The 20,412-nt window shown below is 29.2% G+C and overlaps 1 protein-coding gene across 1 annotated transcript; it reads left to right on the top strand.

The window, feature by feature from the left end:
• The first annotated feature begins 8,296 nt into the window (after positions 1–8,296).
• Positions 8,297–9,644, top strand: LOC122309173 (FCS-Like Zinc finger 6-like). The gene is made up of 2 exons (XM_043122545.1): positions 8,297–8,696; positions 9,139–9,644. The coding sequence occupies exons 1-2, from the start codon at positions 8,383–8,385 to the stop codon at positions 9,302–9,304; spliced, it is 480 nt and encodes a 159-aa protein (XP_042978479.1). The 5' UTR covers positions 8,297–8,382; the 3' UTR covers positions 9,305–9,644.
• Positions 9,645–20,412: the final 10,768 nt, after the last annotated feature.

Here is a 20,412-nt window from a genome sequence, read left to right as displayed (position 1 = left end):
ATATGGATAACTCATAGAAAGTGGGTAGATTATAAAGGTAATCAAACATTTAAAATAGCAAATTGACTATTTAAAATAAAACAAAAAGATTATATCTCATATTTCATTAATACAACCTCACTTGCATAGGAGGAATACCAATTCTCACATTAATTAGTAAACGAAATCGAACTTTATAAATATAAGCAAACTTTCGATGTGTTGAAATATAACAAGAAAGTTGAAGGTTAGTTGCCCTGTCATGGGTCATACTCAGTAGAAAATGAGTAGTGACATATTTTCTTTGTAACATTAAAATTGTGCAGGTGAAGACAGAGGAGATGGTGACTGCGGATTTTGTAGGGAAAGATCCAAGGGAAGTTCCAAGTCACTAATGGCTATGGATCATATGGACCAAAGAAAGCCTTATATGTTATGTGGGTAAAGACACATTTCTAATTGGTACCTTTTTGCCTTTGTGTGCCTGAGAATGGACCAATACACAAAGAGCTACAAATTATGAGGTAAAAGAAGTTTAAAAATTACCCCTTATATCTCTCATACTTTTTGAAAAGTTAGACTGTATAATATATTGAGAATTATGAGAAATTTTGATCCATTTTCTTACGTTAATGATTGTAATTAGAGAGATGTTTTTCTTCATCATTAATTCATCTCTAGTCACACAGATTGATGTGATTAATATATTTTAATTGATTTTTCATTCAAGTCATTATACTACACAAGGTATAGGATATACCTTGAGTCCTATACCTTGAGTAGAGTATGCCTTTTAAGATATTGGTCATGGACTGCGTCTCTGAGGCAGAGACATAGAGAGAGAGAAGGGCTTTCAAGTATGAGATATTGGTTAGAGTAAGGGAGGCTTGCGTCTCTGATGCTGAAGCTATCACCATTGTTGCTGAGGTTCTTCTAGCAAAGCACTTCCTCTGTTTGATATAGAGTTGGAAAATTGTTGCAGAATAGTTATAAGTTAACCATTTTCATGTTTATATATGTTCAGACTGGTTTCATTTGTTCAATCATTTTGGACCCATTTGTGTTAAATTTGAAAGTTTTGTGAGGTTGAATCTGGGTTGATGTTGGATGTATACTCCTTTAGTAAAAAGAAAAAAAGTAATTTCTGCATAAAGCCTTTCAAAATGATAAAAAGGGGCAGAAGATATTGAGAATTTCAAGTGATTTGAGTAGTAATGTAAGATTCCATTGCCCTTACATTCTATAATCAGTGCTTACATTCTTATATAAATTCCATACATTCTAATCATAATCTAACTAAAAAAAATGATGACTTTTTACTCGACCCGAATGGTTTGGATCTGGTCAAATTATTTTGCCCTGAATTTGAATGCATGACAAGTCGGGTCAGGCCAAAAATTGCTTGGGCGGGCCAATGTGCAAGCCTACCCCCAATATACAAAACCATATTCCTTTATTCGGATGCCATGTTTTGTTGGTCTACAAATATTATATTTATTATAGATTGTGATATTAAATATGGGAAGTTATTGAATGTGGGATATTATATATTTTAGTAAACTATTATCTAAAGAGATGTATTGATTTAGTGGTAGTGATGTATTGTTTTAAATGAAAGAGTAGGAGTTCGAAATTCCACAAGTGCACTTTGATTTACTTTGTGGAATAAGTCAAGTGTGGGACTTGGACAGACACAATGCTTGGGCTGAACCGGTAAGCTCGAAGAGACATGATGCTTAGGCCAAAGAGGTACCACGCATGGCCACTGTGTAAAAGACTCACTTGGATGAGTGCAATGCTTCAAAATAATTTCAATAGAAATGTTAAATAGGTGTGGTTCGAACCAAGGACCTCCCTTCGGGAGAAAAGTATCCAACCACTTGACTGGGCATGTTCTTTGGTCTTTAAATAAAACAACATGACTTTTAAACTATAACTACCAGTTGAAAAGTCATAAGTTAAGAGTTGTGATTTCACATTATTTCACTTCTCCCTCTATAAATAGAGGATGAGAACCACGATTTATTTCTTCAACAACAAATACTCAAACCAAGACAATGCAACTAATATGTTGCACATAAATAAATCGAAAGTAAACATATATAGATGTATAATTAACTAGGACTTAGCTGTTGTCAAGTTACAGATGAATAGGTAGCTGAGTGGCAAGTTAGAGGAGCATCAAAAGAGGAATACCAAAGATTTGCCAAGGCCCTACTTGATATTTATCGACAAGCAACATTTGGGTGGGCTTACTGGACCCTTAGAAACGTCAACGACCATTAGAGTTTGAAGTGGATGATCAGGAATGGTTATATCAAGCGTTAGTACCATACACACTTGTTAATTTGTAGGGCTTCTTTATTTTTAGTAACTAAAGCTAGCTGTTCTCATATTATGCTGATGATTTACTCACTAATTATTCAAACGTAGGCCCCTCTAATTTATAAGGTCCAATTTGCTTACAGCATTTGACATTTTGTGTACATAATAATAATGGTAGCGGAAAGCAGAAATTATGTGGGAAACGATTTGGGGTCCAAATTTTACTAGTTTCTAAACAGAAATTAATATAATTTAAAAGGGCCGGGCCCCCCCAATGCTTTGAAGGTCGTGATAATGAATCACACAATGACGAGAGAAGCTTTTAGCTGCTTTCAATGATGCGCTTGCTGTCCGCACCTACCATTTACCCCACACATGATACTTCAGCAACAAACCAAGTCGAGTTAATAGAAAATGAAGTGGTCGTATATCCTTTTTGAGGACATCATAAAAGTTTTGGCCATGCTCATGTTGGTGGGAAACATCAATGATTGCACAAGAAATTACAATTAAAATTCCTCTCTTTTTCAATATTACTCATCATGATTGACATAATGAGATCGCAACTGAAACCAAACTTGCAATATTTTATTTACTTCACACCATTATTTCCTTCTTTTTAGTGTTTCTTTCCAAGGACAAGTTCGATATTGAAGACTTCTTCACATCATCATAAGCATTTTGCTGGAAAAATTGACAAATAATGATAGAAAAAATCTTCACAACTTCTCAACACTCCACACTCCACATTTTTTTTAATTTTTATTATTTTATCTTTTATCAAATATTTAATATATAAATAATGAATAAAAGAATTAAATTAATTTAAAAAGAATAAATTCAAAAAAAAATATTAAAACAATATTAAAAAATTGAAAAAAAATAGAGTGTGGAGTGTTGGGAGGTTGTGTAGCATTCCTCAAGATGTGCAAAAATAATTATTTGCAAAAAATAGTCATTTTTACATGAAATAATTGGTCATAATTGGACAATTTTCTTGTAGCGCAAGAACATCTACAACAAAAACCTGAGCATCTTATTTTCTTCACTTTAACATTGCACACGTACAAATCCTGGAGACAGCCAAACATATTTGCAGAATCTCCAACATATATATAAGATATACAGACCCGAAAGAATTCAAAAGATCAGCCTAGCAAACAGATTATCATGCCTGAATTTTAGGCCTGTAGTTTGGATCATATTATATGTTTCCAGCATGAGAAAAAACCAGCAACCATCCTCCTGTAAAATTGGAGATCAGATGCATATAAGAAATTAGTATTTTATATCCATCTAAAAATCAAACCCAATAGTGTGTAAGCATTGAAGATATTGTTATGCTAGTTTCTTAAACAAAATATATTAATATAATATGCTTGGATTGCTAGATGGGTGCCCAACTATCAACAAATTAAGGTAGACAGATATTTTGGTTGTGATTAATTAGTAGGTACTGCATACATATATATATATATATATATATATATATGGCTTGGTCTCACGGGTCATTGTAGGAGAAGCGCGCAACTTGTATATATATATATATATATATATTTATATATATATATTAGTAAGGCGCATCACCCACGGATGCTGATAGTGTTTAGAGAATAAAATGAGATAAAAAAAAAAAATTTGAAAAAAATAGTGAAAAATTTTTTGAATAGTAGTAGAATTATTTAAATTATGATATTTTATGTGATTTTAAAAATAAGATATAAAAAGTTAAATAAAAATATTATAAAGTTAAAATATAATTTTTTAATATTATTTTTATTTTAGAGTTTGAAAAATTTAGAAAAAAATTGAATTATTTTTTATATTTTGTAAATTTGTAATGATTAGGTAATGATTATATAAAAGAAAGTTAAAAATTTAAAATTAAAAAGTGTATATTTGAGTGGTGTTTAGATGTTGACATATAATATGATAAGATAAGATAAAACCATCTGAACATCCAAAACCCATGAGTGTTTTGGCCTCTGTTCTCACCATGACTAGTTGTTTCACTTATTTATCTCCTACTTTCCGCTTTGGTGCTAAATATGTTACTTATTTCTAACAAGTTTCTAATTCTTTATTTATTTTTTATTTTTTAAGGGACGTCAAAACTTAGATTTGGGCCATTCAGCGACCATTTTTCATTTTAAATTTTATTATATTTTTCTATGTATGTTATTATTTGAAAAAATTATAGTTGTAGTCGTGAGTGTGCAGACGGCGTATAATCACTTTAAAAAGTGAATAAATACGATATCTGTACGAAAAGAAATTAATTTTTTAATAATAAATCTCATTATTTTTAAAATCGACGGCACAACACTTGCTCACTATATAACTGTTATATGTAGCATACCTAAAAAAAAAAAAAATTAGAATGAACACATGTATACCTCATAGTGGTGGGTGATTCTTTATTTTCCACTTTCGGTATCTCTTTTTGTCTTTTTAAGACAAACATAGATACAAAAGTTAGTGAACTTTATGAAAGAATATATAATAATGCTGTAACCTTATTTTGTAGGGCTAGAAGAATGCGTTAGGACGCTTAATTTAGTTGATGAATGAATATACTTCCTCCACAATATTAATTGAACCATATCTAATGAAAAGTAAGCCCCAAAGGATATGAATTCCATGATTAAAGCTAGTAAAAATTATGCTTACAAAATCCTTTGGAATCACGCAAATCTGCATATATTCCCTTCTTCGATTCTTATGTTCCTCATGTACGTTCTCAATGAACCCCATCTTGAACCAAATCTTCTGTACTGTTCTCCTCAAAGTGGATGAATCGATTTTGTTAATTAAAGGATCATGAGTTGCTTTCTATATATAATTTCAAACTTATTATGTTTTCCATAAAATCTATTTATCTATAGCTCAAAGTTGAATTAAAACATGGAAAAATCTAGTTGCAAGCATAATTGTGCATTAATATGTGCACCAATCTATTGTGATTGGTCAAAAAGTAAATTTTATTAAAAATAGTACTAATTTAAATTTTAAGTATAAATAAATCAGTATTAATATGTAAATTAGTACGCGACTTTGTTTATATATAGCAAAACTCTTAAAACATTCATAAAAAAATTTAAAAATATTAATACTTTTTGCACTATTGATGCCATAAGATTCTACATTAATAATATAAATAATGCTAAATATAGTTTTAGAATATAAATAAAGTGAGATCTATTAATAAAAAATAATTTTTTTATACGATTATGTGAGAGTATACAGAGTCTGCAAATCTTAAAATTATAAATATTATTTTTTTATATTTAATAAATTAATTAAAAAATCATCTTTTAACTAGAATTAATTCTGGCCCCCGTGTGTATTTTGTTTGCCTATACTCAAGTTTCTAAGCTCTAACGAGTTGACACTTGAAACTGAAAATAATTAACGTGGAATTAAATGATTGGTCAATAGTGATCAATACTCCTATCAAAAAAAAAAAAAAAAATAGTGATCAATACTGATTGTGAAACAAAAGTGAGTAAAAAATCAAGAGAGCAGCCGTTAAAGTCTAAAGTGACGAGAACTTCATTTGAGGGACCACTACTTTTAGCCGACATTGATATTGAGAAGTGAGAGAGAGGTGATCAGAAATTTATATGGACTTCCTTTACCCTTGATCTTCTTAAATGCGTCTCTACATATGGAAGAATTCTACTATATATATAGTTATTTTTTTATATTTTATTAATATAATTAATTAAATTAATTATTTTATGTTAAAAAAATAATTCAATCAATCATATTAGTGAAGTGTATAAAAAATAAATAAAAATAATTATATATAGAATTTTTATATATCAAACCTAGTTACACGCGGATAAAAATGTGTTGCCAATCATGTTTTTGAAAATAAAATATTTTTAACAATTTAGCATAATTAATTAAGAAAACCAATTTAAAACATCAATTATAAAACAAGTTTCAACAGTAAGATCACAGCTTGAACCCAACATGGTTAACCATGCAAGAAGATGATCACAAGTCTTGTAATTGAAAAAGCTTTTTTTATTTTAATCCGATTTTGTCATTTACTTGCCTAAAAAAAAAATAATCATTATTTTCATCTGGCAATTCTGAAAATTTCGAAAATTCCAAACAGGTTGGAATGCAAGTTGGTAGACCAGGGGCTGGAATCCAATATAAATGATGGAAAATACTATTCCTACGATAAAGTTTTTACCGAAAATTTATACCGAATTGCATTTTATTTTTTTTTAATTTGTTTTTTGGTTTAATGATTAAGAAAATATTTTAAATGAATTTGGGTTTTTTTTAATTTTTAAAAAATATTTAAATACTTTAAAAAAATGTTTTAAGAAAAGTGAAAAAAGAAAAAGAAAAAAAACCTTGATCGGTGACGATTCTCTGTAAGAATCGTCTGTGGACATAGCATTGTCCATAAATGATTGATGCAGACAGTGCAGCAAAACCCTGAGAACGACCCATCACGCAGCCAATCAAGCAGCCAGCGGCCCAGCGGTCTACAACCCTTGTCTTCATCCTTAACGCGTCGTTTGTTTATGTAAATTTATATTATTTTATCTCAATTTTATCTTATTATTATAATTTTTTTAATTTTAAAATAAGATTAATATTAAAAAATTATATTATAATAATATTTTATTTAATTTTTAATAAAATATTTTATTTTATATTATATAATTAAATGAGACTTAAATTAACTAGAAATACGTTTCCTAATCGCAAAAAAATACTTTTATTTATTATTTTTATTTTTACATGGTGAATTTATACGAAAACCAACTACAATTCCGGGGCAAATAAGTTCGATACAAACTATACAAAGATTATAATATTCTCATCAATATTATTCATTTTTGTTTTGTTTTTAAGCTACAAAATGCATGTCATTTTCCTCACAATATGACATTTTAGATCTAGAATATGATATTCTCACATGCAAATTCATGTCTATTTTTAATGAGTGTTGAAATAAACGAAGCCTGTGTATGTTTATATAAGTATTGATCGATACACATTTCTTTTCACAACTTTTTACATAAGAATATTTTAAGATAAAAAAATATTTATATAAAATGATGTTATATTTATAAATTATTTTATCAAAATTTAATTTATTTAAAATATAATTGTACAAAACATTGTAAAAATAATTGGACGCGTTTACATATCTGTATAATAGCTTAGGAGACAAAATACATATATGGATAGGGTCAATATTTTGCAGTTGATGTTTAATGTTAATAAAAATTTTATATATAGTTATTTTTGTATATTTTATTAATGTGATTGACTGCATCATTTTTTTAATATAAAATAATTATTTTAATCAATCATATTAATAAAATATATGGATAGGGTCAATATTTTGCAGTTGATGTTTAATGTTAATAAAAATTTTATATATAGTTATTTTTGTGTATTTTATTAATGTGATTGATTGTATCATTTTTTTAATATAAAATAATTATTATATTAATAAAATATATAAAAATAATTATAGATAACACAATTCTTAGTTTTAACTAAAAATAAATCAAAACTTTGACATTTTTCATAATTAATTAACGCTTTCTTAAGCAATAGAATAATCATTAACCGGGCCTATGTACTGAGTCAAAAATTACTGCACTTGATTTGCAACTTACAACTGAAATTTAAAGTAAAAAAAAAAATGTCTAGCAAAAAATGATGCACGAAAGGCGGTAGATTTTGCACTGTTAATACAGTGACGTGGCAACATTTGGGTGGCCCATAACACTCACTTCAAAGTGACCCCTCTGCCATTGTAGCTCTGAAAGTATCCAAAGCTGCTATCCCATTTACCCATTAAATGTAAAATTGTAAATATATAGCAATAAAGAACTGGAGGAATGACGTGGAGTGACATCTAATCATATGCAAAATCGAACATCGGCTGGATATCAACGGTCCATATTCACTCCTGAGTCTCTGGCTCTTCTTTTATCTCTCGCACCACCCATTTGGACCTCCACTCTCCTTCTCTCTCTCTCTCTCTCTCGTCTTGTTTCAACATTGTAGAGTTTTAAGTTGTTTGCAGAGGAGAAGATGTTGCTGGGAAAGAGGCAACGCCACCCTGTGAAAAGGACGACGAGCATGACGGAGATGACCTTTGATCTAAACATGACCGGCGTCGGCGCTGCTGTTGGTGCACAGTCCGATCCTCAGAACCCCTTCAATCTCCAGAGACAGCCCGGTCATGATGGGCTAGATCACCAGCGGTTCCTGGCGGCCACAGTCTCACCCAGAAACTTGAGGCGCAATTCGGCCGAGTTTGTCGAGACCACCTCGGCTCACTTCTTAAGGTCTTGCTCCCTCTGCAAGCGCCGCTTGGTCCCTGGTCGCGACATCTATATGTATAGGTATTCTCTCTCCCCGCTCCTCTCTTTTGGGTTATTAGTTTCTGCGTATTTTGCTACTTGGATATTTTTCATTTCGCTTCAATCTTTTCTTCTTATGTTTTTTCCTTTTCGACGTGCGCGTAATCCCATATCGATTGGAGACTACTAGCTTACTGTATTTATATGTTAGAGAGGAATCATGTTTCGATCGTATGGTATCTGTTATCAGAGAGATTGGAATTCAAAGACGGTTTCCTCCATAATTTTCCGGGATTTTCTGTTGATAAAATTTTATAACAATCTCTTATGTGGAAATTACAGTTTTTATGCTCCAAATAATTCGGAGTCTACGTTTGATATACCACAAAAGCTTCAAAGTCCTAAACTTGTTCATCTATAATTAGCTTGAAAAACTTCTGGAAGATCATGCTAATATATAGATACCTTTTATGTTTGTTTGTAGGGGTGACAGTGCTTTCTGCAGTCTAGAGTGCAGGCAGCAACAGATGAACCAAGACGAGAGAATGGAAAATTGTTCATTGGCTTCCAAGAAAGATGCGGCAGCGCCGTCCACTCCCGCACGTCCCCAAGTGATCTCCACCAAAGGCGAGACCGTCACCGCTTTGTAGCGCCGCCGGTCGACCCTTTACAACCCTTGTTCCTGCTGATATACAGCATATTATATTGCATATACGTATAAGCTAGCTAGAAATAGAAATATTAATATGTTGCGAGAGCGCAGAGGTTGCAGATATCTTTTTTTTTGTGAGATTTGGAAATGGGTTCGGGGTTTTCAAATTTTGGATTGAAGCACTTACTTTTTTATGTGGATCCATACGTACCTACGTATACATGAACGAGAAGTACTGATCTGTACGTAGACTGTAATTCTTCATATAGTTTAGTTTCTGCCCAGCCCTCCTGTGTTTTGCCTTTTCTATTAGTGGAAGAAATCTGCATATTTTACAAGTTCCAGTCTCTTTTTTACGTGAATGATGCTTAATTTTGGTGAGAAAATCAATATCCATCGAAGCACGAGTGGAATGGCACTGTTTCCAAGAGATTCCCGTCGTTTTTCTTTCTAGGGTATCTGGTTTCTCATTAATTAATTAAAAGGCCAACAAATTAAAAAAGATTAAAAGAAAGGAAAACAAGCACGTAGAAATATATATATATATATATATATATATAGATATAAGGCTAAAATCTAATAAATATGTTTATAAAATACACGAAAAAGTCTAATGTCTTATGTATCGTATATAAAGCAACGAGAAGAAAGAAAGAAAAATTGGGAGAGGTAAGAAGATTCTGCCAGCGGCCATGGGAGGAAATGGTGAGGGGTTGGGGAAGGAATCTGAGGCCGAGTCAGCTTTGCATGGAATGGGACCCAGTTCGCACCATGCAAGAGAAAGAAACGCAAAGATATTCATTTGGATGGGACTGGGGTTGTCAATTTTTTTCAATTAATTATTATTATTATTCTAGATTTTTTTTTTTAAAAGAATTTTGAACTGATTTTGGTGGGGGGTGTGTTTGGTTTTGGGGTATGCTTGAGGTGGGACTTTGGACCACTCCTACGAATACCAATGTCCCCACTCTTCTTGTCATGCGGGCCCACTGCTGGGCTCCACATGATTGTAGTTTCTTTTCTGACATGACATCGCCACATGGGTGGAGAGAGAGAAATCAGAGTGTTTTGGCCCTTTTGGGAGTATAGATGAATGAGCGGGTGACAAGGATGTTGGAGCTACATTAATGCCCGATGTATGGATATATGTATATACAATTTCCACTTGCTGTGGACACGACAAATACATTCGGTTGATGTTGGCAACACCGCCAGTACTATTATCTTGCTTGTTTCTTTTACCGGCTCTTGCTATTTTTCCAAGCCATACGGGTAATATTACTACTATTGTGTTGAACTTTTGTCTTTCATTAGGAACAAAAATCCTCAAATTTTATGTTTTTTACTCTCTTTTTTTTTTTTTCCTTATGCTTTTCAATTTTATGATAAAATTGGTTCGTTTATTGTTGAAGAGAAATAAGAATACGAATAAGTAAGTTGACAAGATCAACTTCTTAACTCATTATATGTTAATATATAAATATAAATAATAATTTTTTTCCCATCTACATAAATTTTGTTTGACAAGTTATAGTTTCATATGATATACTATAAAAAAAATTTTACTCATCATTCACATATTACACATAATGTTTTAATTTTATTCTCTATCAAATGTGTGGTATATAATAATAAGTAGAAGAATTTCGTTAATTTAAAAAGAATAAAATAAATATAAATATAGTGGGTGTTGTGTAGATAAAAAAAATCAAGCTTATTTTTTATACAATGAAAGGCCTAGCTACAAGAATACCCATGATCATTTTATTTTTTAAGTAATGCTACGTGCAATTACTTTTGTGTACTTTTTGTACACTCCATTGATATGATTGATTGTATCAATTTTTTTAATACACATTCAATCACATCATAAAGTATATAAAAGAGTACGTAAAAGTAAATATTTATAAAAAAAAAAATTATTTATTTGTCTTTTCACGTGGTGTGTGTTTGTTTTTGCTTCCCTTGTACTCATAAAAGTACAACTTGTTCTCAACTAGATCCCCTAAATAAATCAAGTCAATTTCTATGTACACGTAATATTAGGCATAATATTAGGGGTGTCAAATCGTATTAACGGGTCGTGTCAAAATATGTATATTATATTATATAGGTCAATCCTAACCCGATCCGTTAACTTTATAATATCAAAATCTCGAACCCTAACACGATCCATTAACATAACGTGTCGTGTCAATCCGTTTTGACCTATTAGTGAATATTACTAAATAAGTTAATACAATACAATACGACCCGTTTCAAACTGTTTATGTAAATGGATTGAATAGGTATGAAATTAACTTATTTGACCTGTTTAAATTTAGTATAATTTTTTATAAATGTTAAAATTATAATATCTATAAAAATTATAAAACTAACTACAAGTCCAAAATTACAATCTAAATAATAAAAATATTGAAATTAAAATTTTAACAAATTTACTTTTAGGTGGAAGGGTATAATTGTAACTTTAATTTTCTTAACGTGTCATAACGGGTTGACCCGTTATCAACCCGTTAAGCAATCATGTCTTAACGGGTCAACCCGTTTTGACCCGAATCTGTTAAGATTAAATCCTAATTCGTTATTATCGTGTCGTGTTCGTGTTGGGTTAATAGATCATGTATCATATTATTACCCCTACATAATATTCTTTATAGATATATGTGCATATTGTCTACTCTGCTTGGCCACTGAGAATTCTCAGATGAGAATTTTGAGTTTTAAGATTAAATATTAAAATATTATATTTTAATATTATTATTGTATTGGGATTTGAAAAAGTTAATAAAAAGTTAAATTGTTTATTATATTTTGTATAGGGATTTGAGAAAGTTGTAATGATGAGATGAGAATTTTATGTTTGAGATGAAAATTTCTTGTGACCAAACACAACCGATTGTACAATGTTTCACTTATTAATGCACACGTCCACGTGCATGCTCGCTTCAATAAATTTGAAATTGTTTTTAAATAAAGTACCGATCTATATACGTTTGTCAAATATAGAGCTTTACTATTCATAAATTTTATATACTACACACCTCATCTTTTTTATTTTTTTATTTTTTATTTATTTATTATTTATTTTTAGATTTATTCTTTTAAAATTAATTCAATTTTTCTATTCATTATTCATATACCAAAACATTTGGTAAAAGAAAAAAATTAAAAAAAAGATAATGTGTTGTGTATGAGCTTATGTTTAGAATTTTTCATTATAAAAAGTTAACATGTCAAACAATGTAATTAAATCTTACATCGATATTGTAGAATTTTTATTATTTGTAACAAGGCATGTCTCCTCTCATGATTTCATATGTAAGCCATTAGATATCATGTCGTCGACACTTGAGAATGGAGGGTTGGTTTCGGATATCATGTCGTTTTTCCTTAAGTTCATTATTTTTAAATTTTTAAATTACACATATCTTCGAAAAAAAAAATTATTTTTATTTTTTAAAATTGATCATTTCCAATCATACTTGTCATATATCACATTTCTAATTCTTCTAGAGAAAAATTAGGGTCAGTGTCAACTAACCAAAATACTATTGGCATATGCCAAGTACCTTATTTGTCTCTTAAGAAAAATGGAGGCGAGGGTGACCGACGTAACAACCATTTTTAAGCGTGATTATAAGAGCCATTCTTTGTTACAAAATATTCTGTTTGAGCTATAATTACTACTCCAAGGACGAGTCTATCACTATAGTACTTCCAAAATATCCAACTGATCCAAAGCACCTCACATGACTTAAAGATCAGGCTTTATTATTATAGATGGTTTCAATTTGTGTCCTGATTCAAACACTTGAGCTACCACCTTGGTAGTAAATGCCAAGCACTTAAATGATAAATAAATGTAATTAAAGATACAACATCTTATATAAAAAATGATAAAAATAAATAAATAAATATTATTTCTAGAAAAATATATGGGGTTGGTTTAGGATTTGCTTTCAAGGCTAGTATCAGATGCTTGTGCTGCACCAAATCGTACATTCCACTCTGTCGAGAATCAGGAAACCATAGCCATAGGCACCATAACGGGGCTGAGACATTTACTCATAATTTTATAAACTAATAAACTACTTTTGGCTTGAAAGTTACTTTATTCAATTTCTTACATTTAATTTTTTTTTAAATTCTATATTATTTAAATTAACCACTTGTCTCGATAATATTAATATATGTCTGAACTACATAAAATTAAAAGCAATTTAGGGTTGTGGGCACGTGTCTGCATCATCATGGGCTAATAAAAGTGTACTTCAAACTATTTTTGGTTCTATCAATGTGGTACTGACTTTCGATTAAGAAAATATTGCATGTTCCGTGTCACTGACTCAACATACGTACTTAGTACCATTGGAGTCATGAGCAAACATCGATCCAGTGGATCGAGAGTTCAATAATGGTGGCATTATTAAATAATTTTAAATTATTATTTTAGAGTAGATCACGAGGGACAGCTAAAGCGTCCCAATTCCAAAGTTACTTTTGGGTTGCACGGTATATATTTATTATTTATTTAAAAATAAATAAATTAAAAAAATAATAATTTGTATAAATTTTAAATTATATACATATTTTTAAATTCACATAGAAATAAATCTTATGTGGTTGTCTGCGAAATTCGTTGATGGTTGCATATTGCATCGTTGGCTAACTGCAAAAGGTGAAGGAGGGAAAGACAATATTACAGGAGATGTTTGTCTTCTTCGTGCAAACAATTGTTGTTTTAGATAGAAACAAGAAGTAAGAGTGGATGAATGATGATGGTGGCCTACCACATGTTTAAAACATTTTCTATATTCATATAAATTATAATGTACGTACTATTTTCATTGATTGTCCATTTGTCCCTTGCCATTTTATTTCATGTCGGAACAGATCTGGTACAAGAAGCTAGCTACCATGCCGACTACAGCCAGAAAATGCCTGGTTTCTTACCGGACAGTACATTCTTCTAGTTGAGATTTTCTGATATAACGTACGTAATCTTTTTCATTTACTTGTCTTGATAAATGCTAAAGTCATATATAAAAAAAATTATAGAAGTAAACTGTACTCAAACTGACGTTATTCCATTATATATAATATGTCAGGTCTATTTTATAATCTGACGTATCACATTAAATTGAGTTTAATTAGATAATTTTTGGAAACACAGTCATGAATAGCTAAAATATTAATGTTTAAAGTTTTTAATAAATGGATGCTAAAGATGGAGCATCCAATTATTCACTTCATGTGAGGGAATAATGTCATTGTAGCAAAGCATGTGCTGATCAGGTTCTAGTGGGGCAATAGCAAATAATAATGCATCAAAGATTTGAGATTATTAATTAGAATATTGATGAAGGGATTGAATATGTTAGTCTGTGTTTATAAAGACCGACCACCAAGATAATTTGATCCAGCATTTTGTGTTTAAAACCATATATTATTTCACTCCCAAATCTCAATATCTATAGTTAATTATATATATATACCATTAACCATAGGACCAACTACCCAAAAAGAGAAAAAGTCAAGTTCTCTTGTATATAATTATAAACAAAAATTCTACCGTTATTTTTACTTATTTTTGTATATTCTATTAATGTAATTGGTTTCATTATTTTTTTAAATATAAAATAACTGTTTTGGCCAATCACATCAATGAAGTGTGCAAAAATAACTGTATGTAGCAATACTCAATTATAAATTTGGCAAGAGTTATATTATACAAAACGTGTATCATTGAATACCTATGGTAGTCCATATTATTTCTTTATATATTTATTTAAATCCAATAATTGATGGACAATATTGATGGAGTACTTAAATAATTTGCACATAATTATTAGTGACTTTGGACCCAAATGAATAATTTCATAATTAGTTTTATAAAGAATTATGAAACATGAATATTGGTAGGGTCCATATAATATATATAGGACTCACCAATTGCAAGTTGCAACTACTTATAAAAATTAATACCATTATTTTATAAACATACTCATACTTTAGAATATGGTAATTGTGTAAATAGTTATAAGAATTAAGATCGAGCTGTAACTTTGGTATGTATTATTACTCTCATTTGGGCACGGTTGCCAGATTTGTCATCAACTGCCACTATTCTTCTTAGTGTTGTTTTCTTCTTCTTGTTTATTGTGGACACCAAGTTTCCTTCACATGTCCTATTATTTCGACCATAAAATTAACCTTAAAAATAACGATATCGACCTTTTTCCATTTTAAAGTTGTTTTTAAGTTTTTACACAATTAGCATAAGATTTTCCTTTATTCAACTTTTATCTAAAACCACATTATCTCATTTAATTTTCCAAACCGCACCTACTTTTGGAATAGGCAAATAATATATGGACCTGATCAAAACACGAACTTATATTATATTACATAGTATCATTTGGACATGCAGCATTTGAATTGCATTTATTAGTTCGTCGATAGAGTTTGATTTCAAGAAGTGCTAAATGCAATCATGGATTTTACAAGCACTGTATACTCATTTTGAAAACTAACGAGGTATAATATTAAAAAATTAATTTTTTATATGAGTCTTATATTTATTTATTCTTTTCAAAATAAATACGCGACGCTTGTATACTCTGACTGTAAATATCATTTCTTATTATGGTATATTCCTTACACATTAGTCTCTAAATAGGAGTGTAATTTAAAGAGGTTAGTTGGCAGCTTAAGTCTCTATTATACTCAACTCGTGCTTGATTTGTTTACTATATAAGCTCAGTCATAGACATGAAATCATGAACGATAACTCTTAAAAAAGGAAGATGATGAAGGCATCTTAAAGGCCTCATGAAACCCATTCTAAAGACGTACGTACGTACTTGACGTTGCTTGGATTTTCCAATATTTTGTTTTTTTATTCGTTTGTAAGAAATGGACTTCATGGGCCACAGCAGAGGTTACGAGAATGGTGGGAAAACTGCCAATTGGCCCACGCATGTGCTCGGATTAAAAAATGATGAATTTCAAGTTCTAAAGGTCCAGTCAGAATTCTCGCGACCCAACCCACTATTTTGAACATACAAAATGGCTTGTAGGCCCAAGGTGAATAATCCTAGAGCCCGGAAAAAATAAGCCCATAATATCGTTCACCTTCATATCGATCATAGCCCATAATCTTTTTTTTTCCCGCTTTGTTAGTTTTTTTCATGTTTTGCGTTGTATAAAGCTGTGTTTGCACCTCTTGGATGTGGTTTACTCTTCACAATTGAAGATAAAAAATTGAGTAAGGTAAAGTTTAAAATAAAAAATAATATATATTTTTTATTAAATGTATTAATTATTCTTGATATGATCCGAGAAATAATATTTATAGTTGTGAGTGTGTAAGCGTCGCGCAATCATTTTTTTTAAAAATGAATAAATATAAGGCCCATATAAAAAGAAAATTACTTTTTTAATAGTGAATCATACTCTTTTTCAAAACGACTACATAATATTTATACATTTTATAACTATATATAATAGTATTATTCGATCCATAAACTAGAGAGGACTAGGGTTTTTAGTTTGGTCAAAGAGTTGTTAATTAAAAAGGTTTGAAAATGAATGGACGCTCTACTTTAGTGTCAAAGACTGTAATTAGATGCATCGAATTGCTTAATACAATAGCAGTTTATTCAGAGTTTATCTTAATTTATTTTATTTAAATGTTATAGCTTTTATAAATTTTCACATAAATTATAATAAATAATTTTTTTTAAATTATAAAATTATAATAAAATAAAAAATAATACTCTAAAAATATTTTAACTCACTGTTCAAATTTCGCGTTAAGAAAAAGCTGAAAATGCTCTGAACAGAAAAGGCTAAAAAAAAAATAAAATAAAATAAAAATCTGTGGGGTCTCAATCACCTATTTAACGACGAAAAGGAAGTCGCAGACGAGGACATTGAATTGGGGTAGGTGAGGGAGTTAGGTGGAATTAGAGGTGGAGGAATGATACCATGGGAGAAAGAAGAATGGTATTGAGATCTTTTGGGAATAATATCTTTTTGAGAAATAAGAATTTATTTAAATTTTCAATTTAAAATTTAAATATCGTTATATCAATTTAAAAACTATTTTTTGTAATTTAATTTTAAATATATTTTCAATAAACCTCACCATTCTTTCCAATTAAGATAAAAACATCTCTTAAGTAGCTTTTTAATCTAAGTCTGGTTTAGTTACCAAATACTAAACTATCTCATCTTATCTAATTATTATAATTTTTATATAAAATTTAATAAATAATTTAATTTTATTAAATTTTAAAATAAAATTAATATTAAAAAAATATATTATAATAATATTTTATTCAACTTTTAACAAAATATCTTATTTTATCTCATCTAAATTGTGTAACTAAATGAAGCCTAAATATATTTTTAATAGAACCCATTATATTCACTAGATTTCATATAATTTCTATTATAATTTTTTTTTTCTAAATTTTTTTTTAAAATAAGAAAAGAAGAAAAAAAAAGAAGACAGTTTAAAGAATTTTCTCGGATATTGGAAGAAAGAAATTCGAGACTCATCAAAATAATTATCAATTAATAATGGCGACAAGAGCTGGGCAAACTTTATATACCAACTTTCAGCCTCCATTTATTCTGGCGGCGTTGACCTCTTGCGTTTCTTTCTGACAAGTTTACCAATCCCTGCCCTTTTAGAAGGATCATCCTGCAGCCGCGGAAAGCGCTTAGATTTATTATTATTATTATTTTTTTTTTTATGTTTTTTTCACATAATTTTTTAATACTTTTAAATATTTAAAAAAAAATAAATTCATAATAATATTTAACAAAATTTTCTTAATTATTAAGAAATAAAAAAATAAAACACCGGGAGCTACTGCTCCCAGCAGAATCCTCCAAACGGGGAATCTAATATTTTCCTTTTTAGAATATTGGAAAGAAAAAGAAATTAAAAAAAAATAAAAAGAAAAAATATTTGTATTACAATGATTACATATGCTGAATAAAATATTTATACCTAGATGAATTGCAATCCATCTTATTTCATTTGTGAATTCAAACTAGTATTCGATAAAAATAAAAAGTTTTACTTCTCATCATCTCTACATATTATATATCATATTTTTTTCTATTTTTTAATTTATTTTTTAATTTATTTTTCTTAAACTAATTAAATTCTTCTACTTATCATTCATATGCCACATATTTAATAAGAGAAAAAAAAATACGTAATTATATATTTATAGTCATCTATGTTGATACTAAGTTTTATAAGAACTCATTCGTACTCTTTAACTCAAATTCATAAACATGGCTATTTTTTATGAAAAATATTTTAGTCATAAAAAAATTACATAAAAATAAACTTACAAATTGATATAATTTGATATCCATTTGTAAGTTTATATTGTACTCTTTTTCCTTCGCCATTGGTTTTTTCTTCTGGGTTTTTCCTTGGCAAGGTTTTAACGAGACATATTCTTTATATATGGTCATCCAAATAGGAAGTGTTATAAACTTATTGTATGACCATACATAGCCATTAATTAAGACCATTGAAGCCATCAATTAAAACCAATCTTTAGCCATTAATTAAGATCATTAAGCCATCAATTAAGACTTATCTTTAGCCATCAATTAAGACTTAAGCTATACCTACTCCTTTATACTCCTATATATATGAGTATCATTCACTTGTATGTCATAAGTTTTACATTTGAATAATAACTCTTTCTCTTGCAATATCCTCTCTCTCTTGTAATATCATTTTTCTTTTAATTTCATAGATATGATACGTCAGATTATAAAATTATTTTTATTATAAAATAAACTTAATAAATTTTATAAAATCACGTGAATTTTATCTCGTGGAAACTGTAAAGGAAAGAACAAAAAGGAAGCTTCTTGAGCCACTTTGCTACATGGCGTTGCAATCATCCAATCGGAGCCATCTTCTATGACTGAGGTCAAACATTTAATTTTATCCATATAATTAAGCTTAAAAATAGACCACATGCATACAAAGGTAAACCTAACTCCCAACTATAACCCAACTCAATATTAATATCCCCCTTTCCTTACTTTACTAATCGTATCTCCACCAACCCCCCTTTCTTAATTTATTATTCATTCTTGATCCCCCCCCCCCCCCCCCCTTCTCTCTCTCTCTCTCTCTCACATAATCTATAAGACTACTTAATTTATCGCATCTTATTTTATTTTATTATTATAATTTTTACAAATTTTTATATAAAATACAATAAATAATTCATTTTTATAAATTCTAAAATAATAATATTAAAAAAATAATATTTTAATTATATTTTATTCAATTTTTAATTCTCATATCAACTAATCTCATCTCAATTTATTATTCAAACTTAACTTAAGTTCATTGATAGAGGCAAATAAAATTTAGGACTTGTTTGGATATTCGGAATATTTTAAAATTTTGTTAATAATAATGAAATAATATATTAATAGTAACGAAATAGTTTAAGTTAAGATATTTTATTGAATTTTAAAAAATATAATAAAAGTTGAAAAAAATATTATAAAATTATTTAAATATTATTTTTGAATATAATTTTTTTTTGAAGTTTGAAAAAATTGTATTAATTTTTAATTTTTATTTTGAAGTTTGTAAAAGTTGTAATGATTATGTAAATGTTAGATAAAAAATTTAAATATTAAAAATTTAAAAATATTTTATATTTAAATGATGTTTAAAAAAGAAATTATGAGAAGTTTTAAAAAATTGCTGGTGATGTTTAATCAGATGTATCCCCAAGTATCACTGTTTTTTGCCCTTTTTCAAATTAAGAGTCAAAATAGAAGAAGAAAACTGTAAAGCTTAAAGTTTTAATAGCCGAAAGATGCAATCTATTAGTTTTTGATTAGTCTGAAAATGGTAAAACGAAACTCTCCTGGTTTGAAGAAACAAAATTTAGTTTTCCCTGTTTAGTAAAATGACGACAAATTAATTTAATGGTGAGAGAGAGCTTGGTAAGTGACTCGTTTAATAGGAAGGGTTGGTCGACAACACACACGCAACTCACAGTCACGATAACGCCAACCGAACATAAAATTCGTTTATGT

This window comes from Carya illinoinensis, chromosome 5 (assembly GCF_018687715.1).
Source record: "Carya illinoinensis cultivar Pawnee chromosome 5, C.illinoinensisPawnee_v1, whole genome shotgun sequence".
Classification (NCBI taxonomy): Eukaryota; Viridiplantae; Streptophyta; class Magnoliopsida; order Fagales; family Juglandaceae; genus Carya; species Carya illinoinensis.
This window is presented reverse-complemented; position numbering and strand designations above follow the sequence as displayed.